The sequence below is a fragment of the Pelecanus crispus genome, chromosome 8, assembly GCF_030463565.1.
Source record: "Pelecanus crispus isolate bPelCri1 chromosome 8, bPelCri1.pri, whole genome shotgun sequence".
Taxonomy (NCBI): domain Eukaryota; kingdom Metazoa; phylum Chordata; class Aves; order Pelecaniformes; family Pelecanidae; genus Pelecanus; species Pelecanus crispus.
In genome coordinates, this window is record NC_134650.1 from 26,853,345 (window position 1) to 26,871,355 (window position 18,011).

The following is an 18,011-nucleotide window of genomic DNA, read 5'->3' on the forward strand; positions in this document are numbered from 1 at the left end:
ATAAAAAATATGCTGGGGAAGACTGTCTGGATGACCTCCCCCTCTGGCAAAGGCAGACCCATTCGTGCAATTGCTTTTGCTCAAGGACCTGGGTGCACTTGGTGGGTGATGCGAAAGGATGGGGAAGTCCAATGTGTACCTCAAGGGAATCTGATTTTGGGTGAAAATAGCCAATGAACTGAATTGTATGATGTTAACTGCTATATGATACTGTATGTTATCTCTTAACTGTATGTTAATATAGTAATATAGTATAACGTTAATATAATAATAAAGTATGTTAATGTTAAGTATATAATAATGTATGTTATGGTTGCTATATGACACATCAATGGTATTACAGTAAGAATTGCTCAGCTTAATGAAAATGAACTTTGATGAAACCATGTTGGAATGAGAACTGGCTTCAGCATGCAACAATCCAACACTGCACACCACCTCTCCTGCTCTGAAAGACTGTGATGACAGGTGGAACCCAAAGTCATGGACTAAATTAACTCAATGGACATTTTAGAGGGATGGCCCATAGACAAAGGGAATGATATCTGTGTGTATATATCAAGATAGGGAAAGTGGTAGTGATTAATTAGAACACATTGGAAAGGGGAGGCCCTGTGCATGACGTAGATGGTATAGAATAAGGGGTGGATACTGTCCTGGTTTCGGCTGGGATAGAGTTAATTTTCTTCCTAGTAGCAGGCATAGTGCTGTGTTTTGCATTTAGTAGGAGAAGAATGTTGGTAACACACTGATGTTTTAGTTGTTGCTAAGTCCTGCTTATGCTAGTCAAGGACTTTTCAGCTTCCCATGCTCTGCCAGGTGCACAAGAAACTGGGAGGGGGCACAGCCAGAATAGTTGATCCAAACTGACCAAAGGGCTATTCCATACCATATGACATCATGCTCAGTATATAAACTGGGGGGTGGGGGGGGGGGTGGGGGGTTAGCCAGGGAGCAGCGATTGCTGCTCGGGAACTCTCTGGGTATCGGTCAGCAGGTGGTGAGCAATTGCATTGTGCATCACTAGCTTTGTATATTATTATTGTTGTATTTTACTTTATTTCAACTATTAAACTGTTCTTATCTCAACCCAGGAGTGTTTCTCATTCCTCCGATTCTCTCCCCCATCCCATCGGGGTAGGGGAGTGAGCGAGCAGCTGCATGGTGCTTAGTTGCTGGCTGGGGCTAAACCACAACACTGTTGTTCAGCTAAGTCTTCTGGAATACACTAGCACTTCAAATTAACCCACTATGGATGTGAAGCTGCTTACAGCAGCTAAGATCTCAAACAACTAGGAAAACTTTTTTTTTTTTTTAACCAAAAAAGAGGTTATATACCTCCTCATTAATAGCTGATTTAAGAGACTAACTCTTAAAAGTGGCAAGAGCTATACTTTAAAAAGCACTGTAAAAAGTTGATAGGCTAATTTTAACTTTATCCCTAAACATAAAAACTTACCATAAAAGAAACCACTCATTCCTGCAACACTACATAATTGCTGTCTGCATTAGCTGCGCTGAAGTAGACAGGGAATGACAGTGCCTTGAAAATAACCCCACATTTAGTTACCACAAACTGTTATTTGCATCAACCTCTGCTCAAGTCTCAGGAACATTGATTTAGTAAAACCAATACAGTATTAGTAAGTCTGTACTACAAAATGTGACACTAGGTATTACGTGCCCTTCAACCATTTTTGGGCAGGCAGGGGAAAGGGGAAGAGAACAGATAAAAGCTCTTGATCCAGTCTATCAACTACAGCCTGAGAAAGCAGAAAGGGTTATAAGCACAGGCCACATCACCTTGATAACCTTCTTGCATCAGACCTGACCAGACTGTGAAATATGCCTAGCAATAGGTTTGCTTAAATCTATTGTTTGGATTCACCATATCAAGTCAAGCCCGATGGAGTGTGATCACAGATCACCTGTAGTGCAGTAAGGAAAGACAAATGAAAGTCATCTCTGAGTAACAGTCCCTCATACAGGAATGAATGCGTATTTATTAAAAAGGAACTATACAGAATCGGGACATCACCCTTTTCAGACAGATAAGTTATGCCATGTGTTTTCTCAGTTGCAAGTAAGACAGTAATACTACTGCAGAGTCTCCACATAAGTTTCCTTAAGTGAGTGACTTTTACAAGCCTATTGACAATCTACATGCTCTCTGGATACCTTTTCTCCAGGTCGAATGCTGCCACATTTCAGGAGATTGATGTCAGCCTTGCAGTCATCCATGAAGCCACAGATCAAACGATAATCACTGAAGATAATGGCTGTCATTTTAGTGATGTACTGATGGCACTGGTATTCAGTGATGTTGCCTCTGTGATCCACCAAACATGACACCAAGAAGCCTTTACCAACTGGTTCATCTGCACACTCCTTGATCTGTTGGGGGGGAAGAATAAAAATATAGTGACTGTAGCTACCAATTTAACCTTTTTTAAAAAAAAAAAACCCAAACATCCTCAAAGAAACTTGCATCTGTAGCTTCAAAATCTGCTGGCAAAGAAACCCTCTAGGCTTTAGTTTGATTTTCAGTAAGTCAGAATACTTGAAAATATTTCAGAAATGAGAAATCCCTCATGTGTGCCAGTATCTGAAAAATGTAAACGCAGCGACCTTGAGGATTATAAACCCTCTTGCTCAATAATCATCTTTCATAATAATCACATTGAACCCCTGCAATCAAGTGGATTTGTAGGAAAAATGCTAGTCTGACAAACCTTTATTTAGAAAAATGAGCATACTACAACATCACTAAATCATACTTGGAGCCCCATTAGCCACCTGACCTCATACAATATAATATTTTGGCTAGAAGTGAGACCGATTCAAAAGTCAACAGAATATTTATTGAACTGTTTATAACTTGCTGGAAGCTGAAAATTACTATAGAAAAATCCTCATCAAATTCATTTTTATCAGGCTCTTATAGGAACTGATTGTTGGTACTAAATCATTTTACTCTGTGGTCTAAAAAAAAAAAAAGAAAAAAAAATCACAGCTAACAAAACTGAAAGCTGTGCAGGGATTGGAAAAGCAGTGTATATGAACAGACAGGTCCCCAATATAAATCACAGCCCGCACTGCTCAGGGAAGCAGACAGTAAGGCCAAAAACATCACCTTTGGAAGTAAAAGATGCAGGCAGTTTTGACAGCGTCTTTCCAAAGGAAGAGAAAAGCATGGTTACTTATCCGTTAAGGACACTCCCCGAGGAATCTTGCTTGCGATAGGAGTAGTGCAATGCCTTGCTCCAAGGAGTACCAAGATTACACAGACTCTTTTTAACCCATGGAAGCCTGTCTTGAAATACTTGCCCAGTTCTGGTGTCCCCTGTTAAGGAGCATGCTGAAAACTGCAGCCAGCCATAATGACGCAGAAAGCATGCTTGACAGCCAGACACTAAAGTTCAGCAGTGACAGTTTTTCAAGCAATAGATACATGGGTTGACTGGATTACATCGAAGATTTGTTCCTGTACAAATACTGAAGGGCTCATCAATCTAAAGGAAGATTCATGGCAATCAATAATCCAGGCGGGCTCAGATACCAAGCAAGGGCAGTGCTAAGGGAACAGGCAGGGAACCATTTTATCAATTCTCAAATACCAAGTTGGAATCTTTATACTGGATATTTTAAAAAATGGAGAGACATCTCTAGAAAGATGTATTCTAATTCAACAAGAATTAACTCAGGTCATCCTGTGACAGACTCATACAGGTCAGACTAGATGAATAAAACAGATCTCCTCTGCCTCAGTTTATGAGGCCATTACTTTCTATATAACAAATAAAACATGCAACATTTTAAACACCATTATTTGAAGGCAGATGTAGGCTGGTAGAACATTTTGTATTTAATCTATATAGCTATTAGAAAAACATAGTTACTAAGGTCAATGTAATTGTTATAGATAAGGCATAAAATACATTTTGAAGTGAAAACACATATGATTCATTGCAGGCTGAAAGGGAGAGAGCTGAGCGAGCTTTCTCCGAGAAAGCTGCATCTTTGGTTTGGCCCTACTTCAGCTCAAGTACCACAAGCCAAACCAGCACACAACAGCAACATGCTGTTTTCGGAAGAGCCTGGCTTTAGAAACAGCCCCAGAGCTTCCTGGCCTGAGCCAGTAAACTGTGCAGAAGACCAAGCAATCATGTTATTGCCTGGCCACTTCTGAAACAACCACCTTTATCTGGTAGACAACTACAATTCTAGATTAATATTATTGCCAGAACTTATAAAATCTCAACAGTTGAGAAGTTGATATTTCAATCTATATTTAGCTGATAAAATTAAAGGTGGACTTTTCAGAATGTACCCAGTTGGGACAGTCACCAGTTCCCAAATGACTTTTACTAGAAATTACTCTTCTAGTTGTATTTTGTTCTTAATACAAAGCAATACTTAAAATCAGAGCTCAGTCACCAGCAAGAAAACACCTACCTGTTATTGTGAATTGAAGAAAAATATTAATAGGCTAATACTGTATGTTAGCAGTATATTCCCACTACATATGTTACTTTTAAAGACTGTTTTAGAAATACTTTTAAAAATTAGTGGAATACTTTATGCACCTGCCTCAGCATTAAGTATCAGAAGATCAAACACACAAGATTATTGCTACTTATGCAACTTTCTTTTTCTTTAAATAAAAACCATTCACCAAATGGCAAAATTACCAGCAGTTCATGTTATCATTTGCTACAATTACAACAGGAACACCGGTGGCTAATGTACAGCTAAAATGCTATGCTCTTCCCACTGCTTTTAGACATCATATCCCAGATTTAGAGGGCATCACTTAAAACACTGCCAGACTGTCACTGTACAAAAGTGGTAATTAAACAGACTGTTAAAAGAGCATTTTCAAAATGCCTTGGTTGTAAAAATTCTGCAGCAGCTATATGACATAAACCAGAAAAATACAATCTTCCCTATGACTGCAAAAAGTGAGATTTGACAGATTTCAGTGTTTCCTTTTGGGAGTTACTGAACTCCAAACACAACGTAACCCTTCGATGCAAGCTGTTTTCCTTCCACTGTTTAATATTCTAGCCGCCTTGTATTAACCATTTTCTTGATCTCTCCTTATACTAAATAATGGTTTCCCACTAATGCTATTCTTACTGCAACTCAGCTGGTGCTGAGAAGGGGAAGCAGAACCCTAGCAGACCATGAAGAAAAAGCAATTGAGTATACCTCAACTACACTACTAATTCTGAAACTTTTGGAGCCAGGCTGCTGTTGACATCCTCAATTTCTCAGATTTTTGTGTGTTCCTCTCAAATGAAAACTTTGTAAAGAACGGGGAACAATGTAGGTGGTTCCATCAAAACGTGAGAACTTGGGGAACCACTCATCTTAAACCTGCTCTGAGCACTGACATACTCCTCTTGTCCAATAAGCAAGTCTGCACTACTGAAAGCTAGACCTAGGGAAAATAAACTGCCAACACAAACTGGGGTTGGAGAGACAATCTCATGAGACCAATAGTCTTTCAAGAAAATCTACTTTAAAGGCCAAAGGGGCCATCATCTAGAGCAAAATGCATTTTTTTAAAACAGCAAGTTTATGTGTAGGTGAAGTTATTCTGGTGGATATACAAATTATGTTTTTCAAAGCACGGTTTAATGACTGAATTAAGTCAGCTGAAGCCTTTGCTGCTGTGAAGAGCCTTGGTTCCACTGCTTCCCCTGAAGTCTAGCTGAAAACTACCCCAACCAAAGGGAAAAAAACTCAGCTTAGTCAGCTCCTGCATGGCCGAGCACACAGCCTCAACAGCTAGCATGAGCACAAGGAAAGAAATGATCAACCAAGTAATCTTTGAAGCTGGACTGAGGTATGTGGATGCTTGAGATACAGAGGACTAACTCCTATTGCAACCTAAGAAGAGGAATTTCCTAACAGAGTCCTTGGAGTAATTAAACTTTGAGCCTCGAATAAGAAAAAAAAAAGTTGATTCATCATTTGCCATCTCTGTGCTTATCCTCTCTGTTAGCAAGACACAATCCAAAACCAGCCTTACGTTAAATTCAGCGGAACCCCTGCTACACCAACACTGCTACAATTGTCCAACACTTGACAAAGAGGGGATGAATCCAATCCAAAACAGATTTCTGACAAAAGTCAGGTAAGAGCTGATGGGTTGTTAGTTTATCATTTCTTTCCCACGCCTCTTTGCCTGGCAGCACGAAGGTAACTGGCTTTTTCCGCAAGGAGATTGAATTAATTATACCTAATAATTTGGCATATAAGACTAGAGCTTCCCCAAACCCAAAACATTATTCGCACACTAATTCACTATCGCATAGAAATGAAAAACACCTTAGTGCCACAATAGCAGCCATGCCTTTCTTCTGGCTTACCTCTGCAATAGTGGACTTGCAGACTTCTCTGGCCACGGATTCAAACTTCGGATCTGTAGTCAGGTTCAGCTTGTAGTTCCACAAGAGCTATAGAGAGAGCATTTGTAGAAAGGGGGTTTAAGAGCTTCCCATGGAGAATGACAAATATTTTGCTTCAGAAAAGAATGAAACATCATTTATTCCCAATCTGTATCATCATCCTTCTACAGTGCAATGATCAATGCAAAGTCTCCTTGACAACAACTTTTTCCCTTCATTTCTGCAATGATTTTCTCATCTTGACTAAATTCAGACTGTTAAGAATCTCTCCATAAGGTCATGAGCTGACTCATTAAAAGGAAATATATCTAATGAAGACAATTTCATAACCAAAAGGACAAACCAATGAAAGCTGTAACTTGCTACCTGCTGCATATTTAGCAACATCTTCAGCCCACCACACCTCTCTGTGCCATGGCTTGTCTGCCCAATGCAAATGATCTACCAAAAATGAAGTCCTGAATAGGAGCAGATTTCATGCTGAAAACCTAATAAAAGCCCAGGAAAAAAGGAAGGAGGACAATGCAACTGATCCCTTATTCACTTTCTTCTGTGAGGGGCTGTGACCAGACAACTACTTGGATGCAGAGATATTTCAAACCTATAGGAGGTTCTCTGTCTTGCTAAGCACAATGATACATTAGAGGTTAGACTGCAAAACGCCTCGGTAAGGATGACTGTTCTTCTAGGAGCCAGAGATTAGCTTACGTAGGAGCCTAAATGCATTTGGTCATTGTGCAAGAATCAATACTGGGCAAGTGCACATCCCAGATGTCCTCCTGAGGCACCATAAAGTAAAAATACAGGGTAAGATAGCAAAACCTCAACAAATTAATAGCCGAGGTGTTGCCCAAGAAAATCTCATCTGTTTTTTTTTCCTAGGAACTTAAGTTGCATTTAAGCATTTCATATATGTTAACGTAAAGATTAAATAGTTTTAAAAATTCATTTCAAATACTCTGCCTTTGTGACAAAATCAAATGAATATCAAAAAGATTAAGTTTGGTCAAGCTTTATTGTGAAGTTTCAATTGTACACAAAATGCTAAGAAAACACAAAAACATGCTCGTACCCAAGGAAAGCAGTTTTACATCATCTCCAAGAGGGCGGAAGCACACACAGAGAACTAAAAACAGAATCAGCACAGCTGCACTGTCTTCCACACTTTACATCATGGAGTTGTGAAACGTTAAAAAAAAGAGATGATAGGATCCTAGGGTATTTCAGAGGGAGTAAGAAGTTGTAAATATACAGGTTTAACAGATAAAAGTGAATAAACAGGGAACCTGTCCTCGCAAAGAGTACTGTAGACCTCTCCCAGACAGGATCAGAAGGACAAGAATGAGGTCCAACACCACAAGAATACACTTCTGCATTTGTCATCTCAAATTTTGGAGAGTCTCGAAATGAGACACTCTCCAAAGGAACCTTCCCACAGACAGAAGGAAGGTTAAACTTGCAGCTTAAAAATCCAGATTTTTAGCACTAGGCAGTATTTTCCCAGGATACGATCAGCAGTTGTACTACCAAAGACTGCAGAGAGAGGCAAAGAAAACATTTGGACATGAGATGCCTCTCCGTGGTGTAGCTTTTGATCACTCCCCTCCAATTTCTGCCTGGGAAAATGAGACTTTGCCCACACTTCCTGTCCCTGAATGGCTTCTATAATCCACAGCAGCCTGGTATCTGCCTTGCAGCAGAGACACTGTCATCTAATCCAGCAGAGGAAAGGTCCAACCTGCATTTCTAGAACTCTCAATTTCTTCTTCATTCAGGTAACTTCTGCTGGCACATTTAAATGTCAGGTAGATACATTTTAATTACTGAAGTTTTCTCTGTTTCAAAAATAAGAAAAGACTTAAACAGAAACATGATGTGCCCTTCATCTGATCCAACCCTGCACAACAGAGAATAACAGCTGCCATGAAGTCAGGCAGTGCAGTGCTAAAGGTTAATTTATAAACACAGTTGGAAATTACTAGTTGTACAGCATGGCCAGGTTTCATTTCTGGAATATATCTTCCAATAATAAACCAAAATACCAGCTTCTCAAGCATCTGAAACCAAGACCGTCATTAAGGCATGCACTTGTCTGTGTCCAGGGCTAACCAAACAATTAAAGATCTTGATATAGTGTATTCTAACAGAATACAAATGACAGAAGCCAAAGGAAACCTAATACCAACCATAGCTCTGATGTGGGTTTTGGTGGGGGTTTTTTTGGGTGGTGTTTTGGTTTGGTTTTTTTTTTCTTTTCCTAAGAGTCTCGGGATTTGAAGAGTCAGCTTGACAGCCTGAAAACTGGCTAACAGTTTGCTCACTGTTAAACACAGTGCCGAGAGGAAATCTGTTCTAAAACCAGCCAAGTGGTTCAAACTGCCTCGAAATATCACACCCCCACAGCCTTTTCCAAGTGAGTCTAAGAATTTAGCAGCTGTGAAAGTAATACAGAAGGCTTCAACAGCTGAAATTAAGAGTTTAAATTCAGTACTGCTCACATCTTTCCCAAAAGGAGCATATCATATTGCTCCCAGTAACTCACGGGAACCACCCCCCAACTATAAAATAGGAAAGACGTCTGCTATCCTCCTCTGATACAGAAGTACAGTTTATAAAGCTCTTGGATATAGAATCATAGAATCGTTTAGGTTGGAAAAGACCTTTAAGATCATCCAGTCCAACCATTAACCTAACATTACCAAGCCCACCACTAAACCAATTAAGGGCAGAGTAGCAATTTCATGTTTCCTGGCTTGGTACCTGGACTATTTATAATGAAAGTAAAAACTAGGAATCATTAAGATTGGAAAGGACCTCTAAGATCATCAGTCCAATCATCAACCCAACACCATGTCCACTAAACCATGTCCCAAAGTAAAAATCTACCTTTTTTTTTTTTTTTTTGGAACACCTCCAGGGATGGTACTCCACCACCTCTCTGGGCAGCCTGTTCCAATGCTTGACTACCTTTTCTGTGAAGAAATTTTTCCTAATGTCCTATCTAAACCTCCCCTGACGCAGCTTAAGCCCATTTCCTCTCGTCCTATTGCTAGCTACTTGGGAGAAGAGACCAACACCCACCTCACTACAACCTCCTGTCAGGTAGCTGTAGAGAGCAATAAGGTCCCCCCGAGCCTCCTCTTCTCCAGGTTAAACAACCCCAGTTCCCTCAGCCGCTCCTCATAAGGCCTGTGCTCCAGACCCTTCACCAGCTTCGTTGCCCTTCTCTGAACACGCTCCAGCACCTCAATGTCTTTCTTGTAGTGAGGGGCCCAAAACTGCACAGAGTATTCCAGGTGCGGCCTCACCAGCGCCGAGTACAGGGGGACAATCACCTCCCTGCTCCTGCTGGCCACACTATTCCTGATACAAGCCAGGATGCTGTTGGCATATGTTCCACTCTGAAGTCTCCAGTAAAACCACAGTAGCTATACTGGGTTAAAGAAGTTGCCTTGTGTTGTTCTTCCACAGGCCAGTACAGAAACCCAAATGTGTCCTGATTAATGCCTTTTGCAGACTACCAAACTATGCAAAATACCTAAGGTTGATAAGGGATATAAGGTGCAAATGTCATAGCTAGAGACTGAATAAAACAAAGCAATACTTACATGATTGCAGTCTGAAGAGATTTCATTATCTGGCTGAAAGGAGAAAAAAGGAGCGTCAGTTCACTACTGATGTGATGCATTTAACACACAGAAGAGTATAAACTTTCAGAAACTAACATACTGTCAACTCTTTTTCATTGTAAGAAATAATTTGACATAAACAATAGGAAATTTGAAAAGCTGCATAAAAGGAGTGATATTATCCAAGTACCAAAAAGATCGAAATAACATGTACTCTAGACACAATGCTGTCTTAACTCTACGGAATGTAAATGACACAAGAGCAGCAGCATTTATGTAGATGCTGCAAAAACATAATGAATGTGCTTGTCTTTGGCCCAATTGCCTGAACTAAGGTGGCAAAAAAGCATCTGTGGGAAAACAAAGATGTGGTAGTAGAGTTTTAAAGAAAAATAAGTTTCAAGCATACAACTGAAGGAGAAAGGTATGACTTGCTCCCCTTCCCCAGATCGAAGTGTTCGTATTCCCCATTTGAGAAGGAACATCTTTTCTTTCAGCTGTACATAAAGGGGCCAGTTCAAAGCAGCCCTGAGATTTACATCTTCAACATGAGAAACTGGTAACATCCAATACTCGTACATCATTTCAAAATATTCGCTGTATTCTTTATTTTATAGTAATGAAGGTACTGCTATGTCCTCATGACAATTGAGCTGACAAGTCCTAAGGCACAGCCTCTACCAGACCAGTTAGTGTGTTCGACAGAAACACCCACACTCCACAGGGAGCCGCTTTGAAAAGCACTCCGGCTGCAAACCACCCTGTCCTCCTTCCAGCCTGAGTAGCTCTCTCAATGAAGAACTCCTAGGAAAAAGGTAATCGTACAAATCCGTATCTCATCTCCATAGCAAAACAGCACAAACACAGGACAAAATCACCCGCCTGTCATACCCACAGAAAAATCAACCCTGACTCACAAAGTCTCTGCTTCCACTGATATTTAGATGCAGATATGCTCCAAAAGCCACAGACACTCAAAACCACTCAAAGCTTAAACACATCATTGACACTAACACATTAGACCTCAGCTATTTGACATAAGAGAACTAGCATTTCATCAGTTTTGGAAGCAAGCAGCCTACATCCAAAAGAGTTTTTCAGTGCAAGCATTTGCGGCTGCATGTGTTATGCCAATGCTTGCACTATTGCTGCTTCGGAGAGCCCAAACGCAAGTTTATGGGAAAAAGAGAGCATGGGAAATGTTTCCAAGTCCTTAATTACAGCCACTATTAACTAAAGCACTTTTATTTTGCATAGCGGGAAGTAGCAGAAATCACCTCTCCACTTACAAAATAAAAAACAAAACGGTACCTGAAGGATCACAGTAATTAATTGCAGTTTGGTCAGACTGCCACCATCTAAAACCATACCTCCCAAAGTAATCATAAATTTGAAAATTAGGATATCAACTTTTTTTAAAAGGCTAGCAAATGCGTGCTCGTTATCCTCAGACTGCAGAACTGATTCTCACAACTGAAAACTAAGCTGACATCCAAATTACACTATTTTAAAGCAGCCTCTAAGACCAACACTATCACAACTTACAAGGTGGTTTTTCCTTAATTTTCTGCACCCATCCTAATCATTCAGTGACAGATGGAGGTTGCTGATTTCAAGAGCTGAGAGTCAGAATGCCCTCCACTGAAGTTGCCATCTCAGTCTTTTAGTCAAGGATAGTTTCTTTACAAAAATATATAGGCTAGCACTGTAATTCTCCTCTAGAGGACAGGACTTACTAACACACCTGCAAACAGAAGAATCTGCAAGGGCCAGAGAGCACTCTCCCAAAACCCTTGTTGGCTGCTTCAGTTATTTTTGCATCCTCCAACCTAGTAACCTTTGCTTCAGATCCACCAAAGATTAAAGCTCAGTTTTTCTGGAAAGATGAGCCCAAGAAGATAACAGACTGGTTCTTACTGACTTGGGAAGCTTAAACAAGCTTTTCTTGAAATACACAACTTAAAATGCTGCACACTGAAATACCAGCCTTCCCTGCACTCTGCAGCAAACCTCAACTCTGAGAAATCAAGCCTTATTCTTCTGAGAAGGGTAATGGAAGTTAACAGGACCTTCACTAAGCTTTAGTACTGTATACATTCACAGTTCAGTACTTAAATACGCAAAAGTGTAAGATCTAGCCAATAATCCTTTATATGTGGAACAAGATGACCACCTGCTAGCTAAAAGCTGTGATCCTTCTTCCCTCTTACCATTGCAAGTGTAGGAGAGGTGGGTTCAGTGGCAATACTGACCTGCTTCTCCCAATTTTAAGTGAAGCAAAAGAAGAAAAATAACCCTTTTTATCTTGTGTCTGATAAACTGAAGGGCTGAGTTTGAGTAAGGGGAAGGAAAAATCTGTGCAACGCAACCCACACCAGTTCTGGCTTTCTAAGGACACAGCCTGTGGCCGTCTTATCTGCTACATCCACCCAAGAAACCTTCCAATCAAGAGCAGTTTCAGAACAATATGCTTGGGTAGTGAGTCATGAAAAAAAGTTAAGTTTCAAATTACCACTAAGAGAAGTAGAGGAGCAAGAAAAGCTGCATTGCATCATTCCCATATGGTGAGTTTGAGGAACACGGATGCTCAGAGATCCTCGGGGCACAGGGAAGGAGGAGAACAGCCCAGACCAGCACCACATGCTAGTCGAGGCATTTTAGGAGAGGAAGCTGACGGCAAGGAGAACATTCCACCGATTAGTGAGGGAGAAGGACTCCTCTTACATCTCCTAATTGCAGGATTAAAAACAGACTTTACAGAAAATACATGTGCCTCTGGGCTCACAGAAGCTTTTGCTGTTTAGCAGCTTCAGTGGGAATATATTGCCTCCCTTTGCAGTTCTCTAAAAAACTCTCCAAACTCCTTCGCACACTAACACTCACATTCCAGAGTACGAACACCACTTCCTACCTCCCGGGAAAAGCAGAGTTTAGAACAAGTACCAGCTATAAGAAAACCTGAACAGAAAAAGCATTTCCTTCCATTCAACCACATAAAACAGACACAAATCATACTGCATTAGTATTGTGAACTCTGTACAGAGAAATTCAAAGGTTTGTATGAAGTCATATCACCACCAGACTATGAGGTCGTCAACACCGTTGTGTTTAAAAGTGCATTTTCTCATCCACCAGATCTCAACTCACTGAAACACACCACGACAGCCATCCCTTTCTAAATCTCTCTGCTTCAGCAGCGGTATAAAACTAGGTCAAAACCCCACAGCAAATGAGCAAACTACTGCCACTACCCAGGCTCAAGGATGCACAAGGCATTGGTGTTTTAGCTTCAGAAACAGACCATCATCATGCTGGTTCCCAGCCATTACCTAGTCATAGCTATATCATGAACCAGTGTCACACATCACCACCTAGTGAAGAGCACACTGCCTGGGGTGCAATTCCTGTCACCCCCACAGCTTGAGTCAGAGCCCCTTTCAGCTGTATATACAAAACAGCCTTGATGTGGTCTTATTTCATCACATCCTTAAAAAAAAAAAATCACACCACTGGATTTTGAAAACCAAGGTAAGAATCCTAATCCTAATGTGGATGAAACTCAAGGTCTTGGGAGAACTCTCTGCAGGGATTATTTTAATTGCCAGCAGCTGCTTGACCTTCCTTTCCTTTGCTCCCTTACAAATGTCATGCAAATAGAGCCTGAAGTCAACCACACAACTGCCTTTATTCCCAGATTTTAACCCCTCCTTAGACAGAACGGGATGACAGCAGACATTTCCACTATTCTCTTTAAGGCAAGAGTAGTAGCTCACTTGCTGAAAAGTAAGCAACAGCCATATCTCCAATACTAACTATGGATAATCTTCAGGCATTGAAGACAACAGACTTTGGACACACCCAAGCAAAAACCACCAAGAACCACCATGGAGCAAACCAGCAAAATAAAAAGGCAATTCGCTTGTGGATGGGAGGAACCCAGTAGATGTTCTCTCTCTAAATTCAGGAACAGATTGCGAAAAGATCAAACAAGTCAATTAAGAAAGGACGTTAATTAAAGCAGACACCTTCCCATGAAAGAGAGGGTAGACAGAAGTCCAGCCAGACTGCGGGTGTTCCCCAGTTTACTGCACTGTCACACATAAGATACGCTACAGAACACGGAGTGCGTGGATACGCAGCACAGGCGGCTCATGGTTCCTAGCCACGGCGCTGAAGTTTTCCACTCTGACCTAAACACATTTATCACTAATATCTGTAGAGATTTGATAGAGCAGGCCTGCTGAACCAGGAGCTTCTAATAAGGAGGCTATCAAGCTGATAAAGGGAAAATTACTTCTTAGCTGTGTCCTTCCCACAGATAACAGCAATCCCCTTCATACTGAACACACCCAGCCGGGACAGGAAACTCACAATAAGGAGATTCAATCCACAGGTATCAAGCTAGCTAGACTTACGATGCCAGAAAACAGCACAAGCATGGAAGCAAAGCAGGGATCAAGGAGAGATCTGGGGGAGCCAGCCTCCTGCAAACCTGATCCCTTCCCAAGGCAGCCACTAGAAATGATTCTGCAGAACAGTCTGTGGAAACAAGAGCAGATACAGTAGTCTAGGCAAGAATCAACACAGCTTTTGTAAAAGAAAAACCACACATCACATAGCCACCCATGCTTCAAACCTACTGAAACATCCTGGAGTTCTGTGCCAACAAGCATATGGCTACAGTAAACCGTTTTCACACATCCTGCAATCCTGAAAGTGTCATGTGTGATAAAAAAGTTAAAACCAGTGATAATTTAAGTTCAAAACAGATGAGAAGACTTCGTAATTTAATTACACGTTTAGTGAGCAATAAAAGTTAAACTTGTGAAGTTGAGCTTGAAATATTCTCTAATGCCAGGGAACTGTTAGTACTAAAAACAAACCCAGTGCTGTCATGTCAGCAAAAAAAACCTCTACATTTATCATTCATGCTTTGAAAAAAGCCAGTTTGAAGCACGGTACTGTGCATATATCACGCACCAAAGTTATCAAGCTCCTAGCTTTGCTTATTTCACATAAATAATTTTTTCCCCACTTACAAACAGAGCACCAAAGTCTGCAACACTGCAAATCATTTGACCAAATAATTATTTCCACATTGGTTAGGCAATCCTAGTTTATGCAAACTTAACAAGTTATATACAAATACCTAACAACCACCTCCAAAACATACACAGAACTTTGCAGATTAAAGTCAAACATCAGGACCAGCAGCAATTTCTTTAGCCACCCTGCACACACAAAGCACAAGCAGCAAATCACTCCAAACACCACATTCTGCAACAGTGTTTTTCACTGTTTTAACCAAATTCTAGATTCCACAAACTTTTCCACCTATGCTAACATTTTATATCCTCCATGGGTATGACACCATTAAGACAAGCATGCTCATTTAGAAAAAAATATCACAAAGCAAGCTAAAAAAGCCCCAGCACAACATGTTGGGTGTGCTTCTGACCCAGCAGCCAGGGAAAAAGGAGCCAAGAACAAAGCGGGCCTTGTCCACTCACACTTTGAGGATCCAGTGTTCAGTATCTGCTTCGAACACCAAGAAAGTTCAGCAAATCTTACCCTTTCCTATGTAGCTTTGATAAGAAGTCAACAGAATTTTAGTAATTGTCATATTTTGCTTGTTTCACATTTGCTTGACACAAAACAAAGTCTTTAGCAGGCTGTGTGCCTTTCCTCAACAGCAGAGATCCCTCCCTGTGCAAATACCACAGGCAGTACAACAGTACAACACTCAAGTTTTATTTCTGATGCATCAAAAGTGACCATGGATCATGGTACAATTAAAGGAAACACACTGACTCTCTTCACCTAACAAGCAAAATATCTTTGCTGGTTATTTCTTACTAGCAGATCACTGCCTCCCAGCCAGCTGTTCCCGTGCAAAGCTGTAAGGCAGGTGCTCGGAGGCTGCAGAGCTGCTCTGTGCTGGAAGTACCATGCTCTGTGCAGATCAGCCTGCTTGCACAAGCTATTCTCGTCCCTGCTGCTTCTGCCTCCCTGCATGGGGGACTCTCAAGGCCTTAAGCCCTCTTAGCAGGGACCTTTCAATGCTGATCCACGCATGTGAAAATGTTCTAACACTCAGCACGATCAAAGCAAATTTGCCCCAGATGTTTCTGTTTGTTCTTCCCTTAGTCCCCTCTCTTCCTCCTCTTGGAGGCTTTTCTAGCCAGTCCTAATGCATTGTGGAGCAAGACAGACCCTGAAATTACGTGTTTGCCACAGAAGTTTAGCAGCACTGCTACCAGATATATAATGTTTCCCATAACACTCCTCCACAACAGAGCTCTGCTACTAAGCATAGCACCGAAACAGAGCTGCAGATCCAGCCAGGACGTTTCATGATTTGCTCCTGGAAAGCGCTCTCACAACACTGGCAAAAAACTTCAGAGACTGAAAGGCATACAAGGTTGCTGGTACTGTCACAAGAGAGGAGGAAAGGAGGAGAGCTGTTAGAAAGAGGCAGGTGAAACCAAAGCAGACTGCTTAACCAACCTGATATCCCACTGATCAAGGTGGTGGGGATTCTGCTGTCTTCCTCACCCCTGCCACTGGCTCCAGCTCATGGCAGTCCCAAACTCAGCAAATCAACAGAAAAGCCGTTCACTGTTTTAGAGCTTTCTTCCAGGCTAATACAAACGGGCTGACGGAGGAGTCCCACCAGCACCAGTCAGATTACCAGGAAATCACAGTGGCATCTTCACCTGCAGCATCAGCCAGCCAATACATATATTTAAGCTACACTCGGACAACCAAACTCTCAAAGTACCTTCCTGGATGACTCCCTGCCTTAACCCCAACCAGAAACATCAAAGAATAACTGAAGAGTATTCCAGTAGAGAGGCAAAACTGACAGCATGGGTTTCGGCACTACTGCACAGCATCTGCTGGGGGATGCAGAGAAGTGAGTGAAGAAAGGAATAGAGGCCCCAACAAATAATTCCAGTGCAACAGCTAATGAAAAAGCTTTTATCAAATATGTTCATCATCTCTTAGTAAGTCAAATTTCATCACTTATTCTCAATACAGAGACTTCACATCTTTTGACTGTACGTACTCTATAGTACCCCAGGCTGAGCTTAACTTTACAGAAAACTTCCAAAAAGCCATGAAGAGTTCACAAGCAAGATTCAGCTTTACACAAAATGAAAGGTTGTTCTACATGGCGCAGTAGAGCCCCTGTCTCCCAAGAGGAGCACACTGTCCTAACCATGCTTTGCTCCTCAGAGAATAATGTTTTGGATGCACATGGCCTGGAACTCGAGAAATTCTTTCTAAATTAGGTTTGTACAGGATAAGAAAAAAGTTCATAGAAAAGCTGTGTCCCAAGGCACACAAGAATCACAGCACTCAAGCACAGGTTTCAGAGCAAACACTGCTTACTCATCTCCCCACTCCCACAACTTAATGAAGTGTTATGCTGCAAAGCAAAGCAATCAAGCTCCGACATTCCTCACTTGGAGGCAGCTTCATTACGCTACTGTGGCTCTTGTGCTGGATAGTAGCTCTAATCATTACCAGGCTCCCCCACCAAGGGCTCTTGCTTCATTCAGCATAAACAGAGAACAATGCTCTAAACACTCAACCAGCCAACATTCATATTTGTCTTTGTTATTCAATGTGTGGGCTCATGACTCCAACTTTCCACACCGAAAGCTGTACAGTGCCCCCAAAGATCCTTCCCCAGGAGCACTTTCCTCCCGCTCTTTCAACAAGGCACATGCATCACATCAACCAGGGCGCCTATCCTCACCAAGGTGCAATAAGCATCTCATGCCCATCGTTCAGGGGCACAAGCAGCACTGGTTTAATCCTGATGATTTACATTCACACATTCCACCTCCGAACCAAAATAAGACAAGCATCCAAACAGGTGGGAAGCAGACTCAGCTATTTTTAACTCCTGCCAGCTATTCTATTTAGAGGCAATAAAAATCAAATACCTCAAAGAAGC

The 18,011-nt window shown here is 41.4% G+C and overlaps 1 protein-coding gene across 2 annotated transcripts in view; it reads right to left on the reverse strand.

Moving 5' to 3' along the window:
- GLG1 (golgi glycoprotein 1) overlaps positions 1-18,011 on the reverse strand; it is a 96,797-nt gene that overhangs the window by 45,531 nt on the left and 33,255 nt on the right. For both annotated transcript variants that reach the window (XR_012831248.1, XM_075715078.1), the window contains exons 2-4: positions 10,025-10,057; positions 6,378-6,464; positions 2,179-2,394 (exon numbers count right to left, since the gene is read on the reverse strand). Coding sequence is in view for 1 of the 2 variants with exons in the window: in XM_075715078.1 (XP_075571193.1) it covers positions 2,179-2,394; positions 6,378-6,464; positions 10,025-10,057 (336 nt within the window). In the remaining variant the exon portion in view is untranslated. The remainder of the gene's footprint in view (positions 1-2,178; positions 2,395-6,377; positions 6,465-10,024; positions 10,058-18,011) is intronic.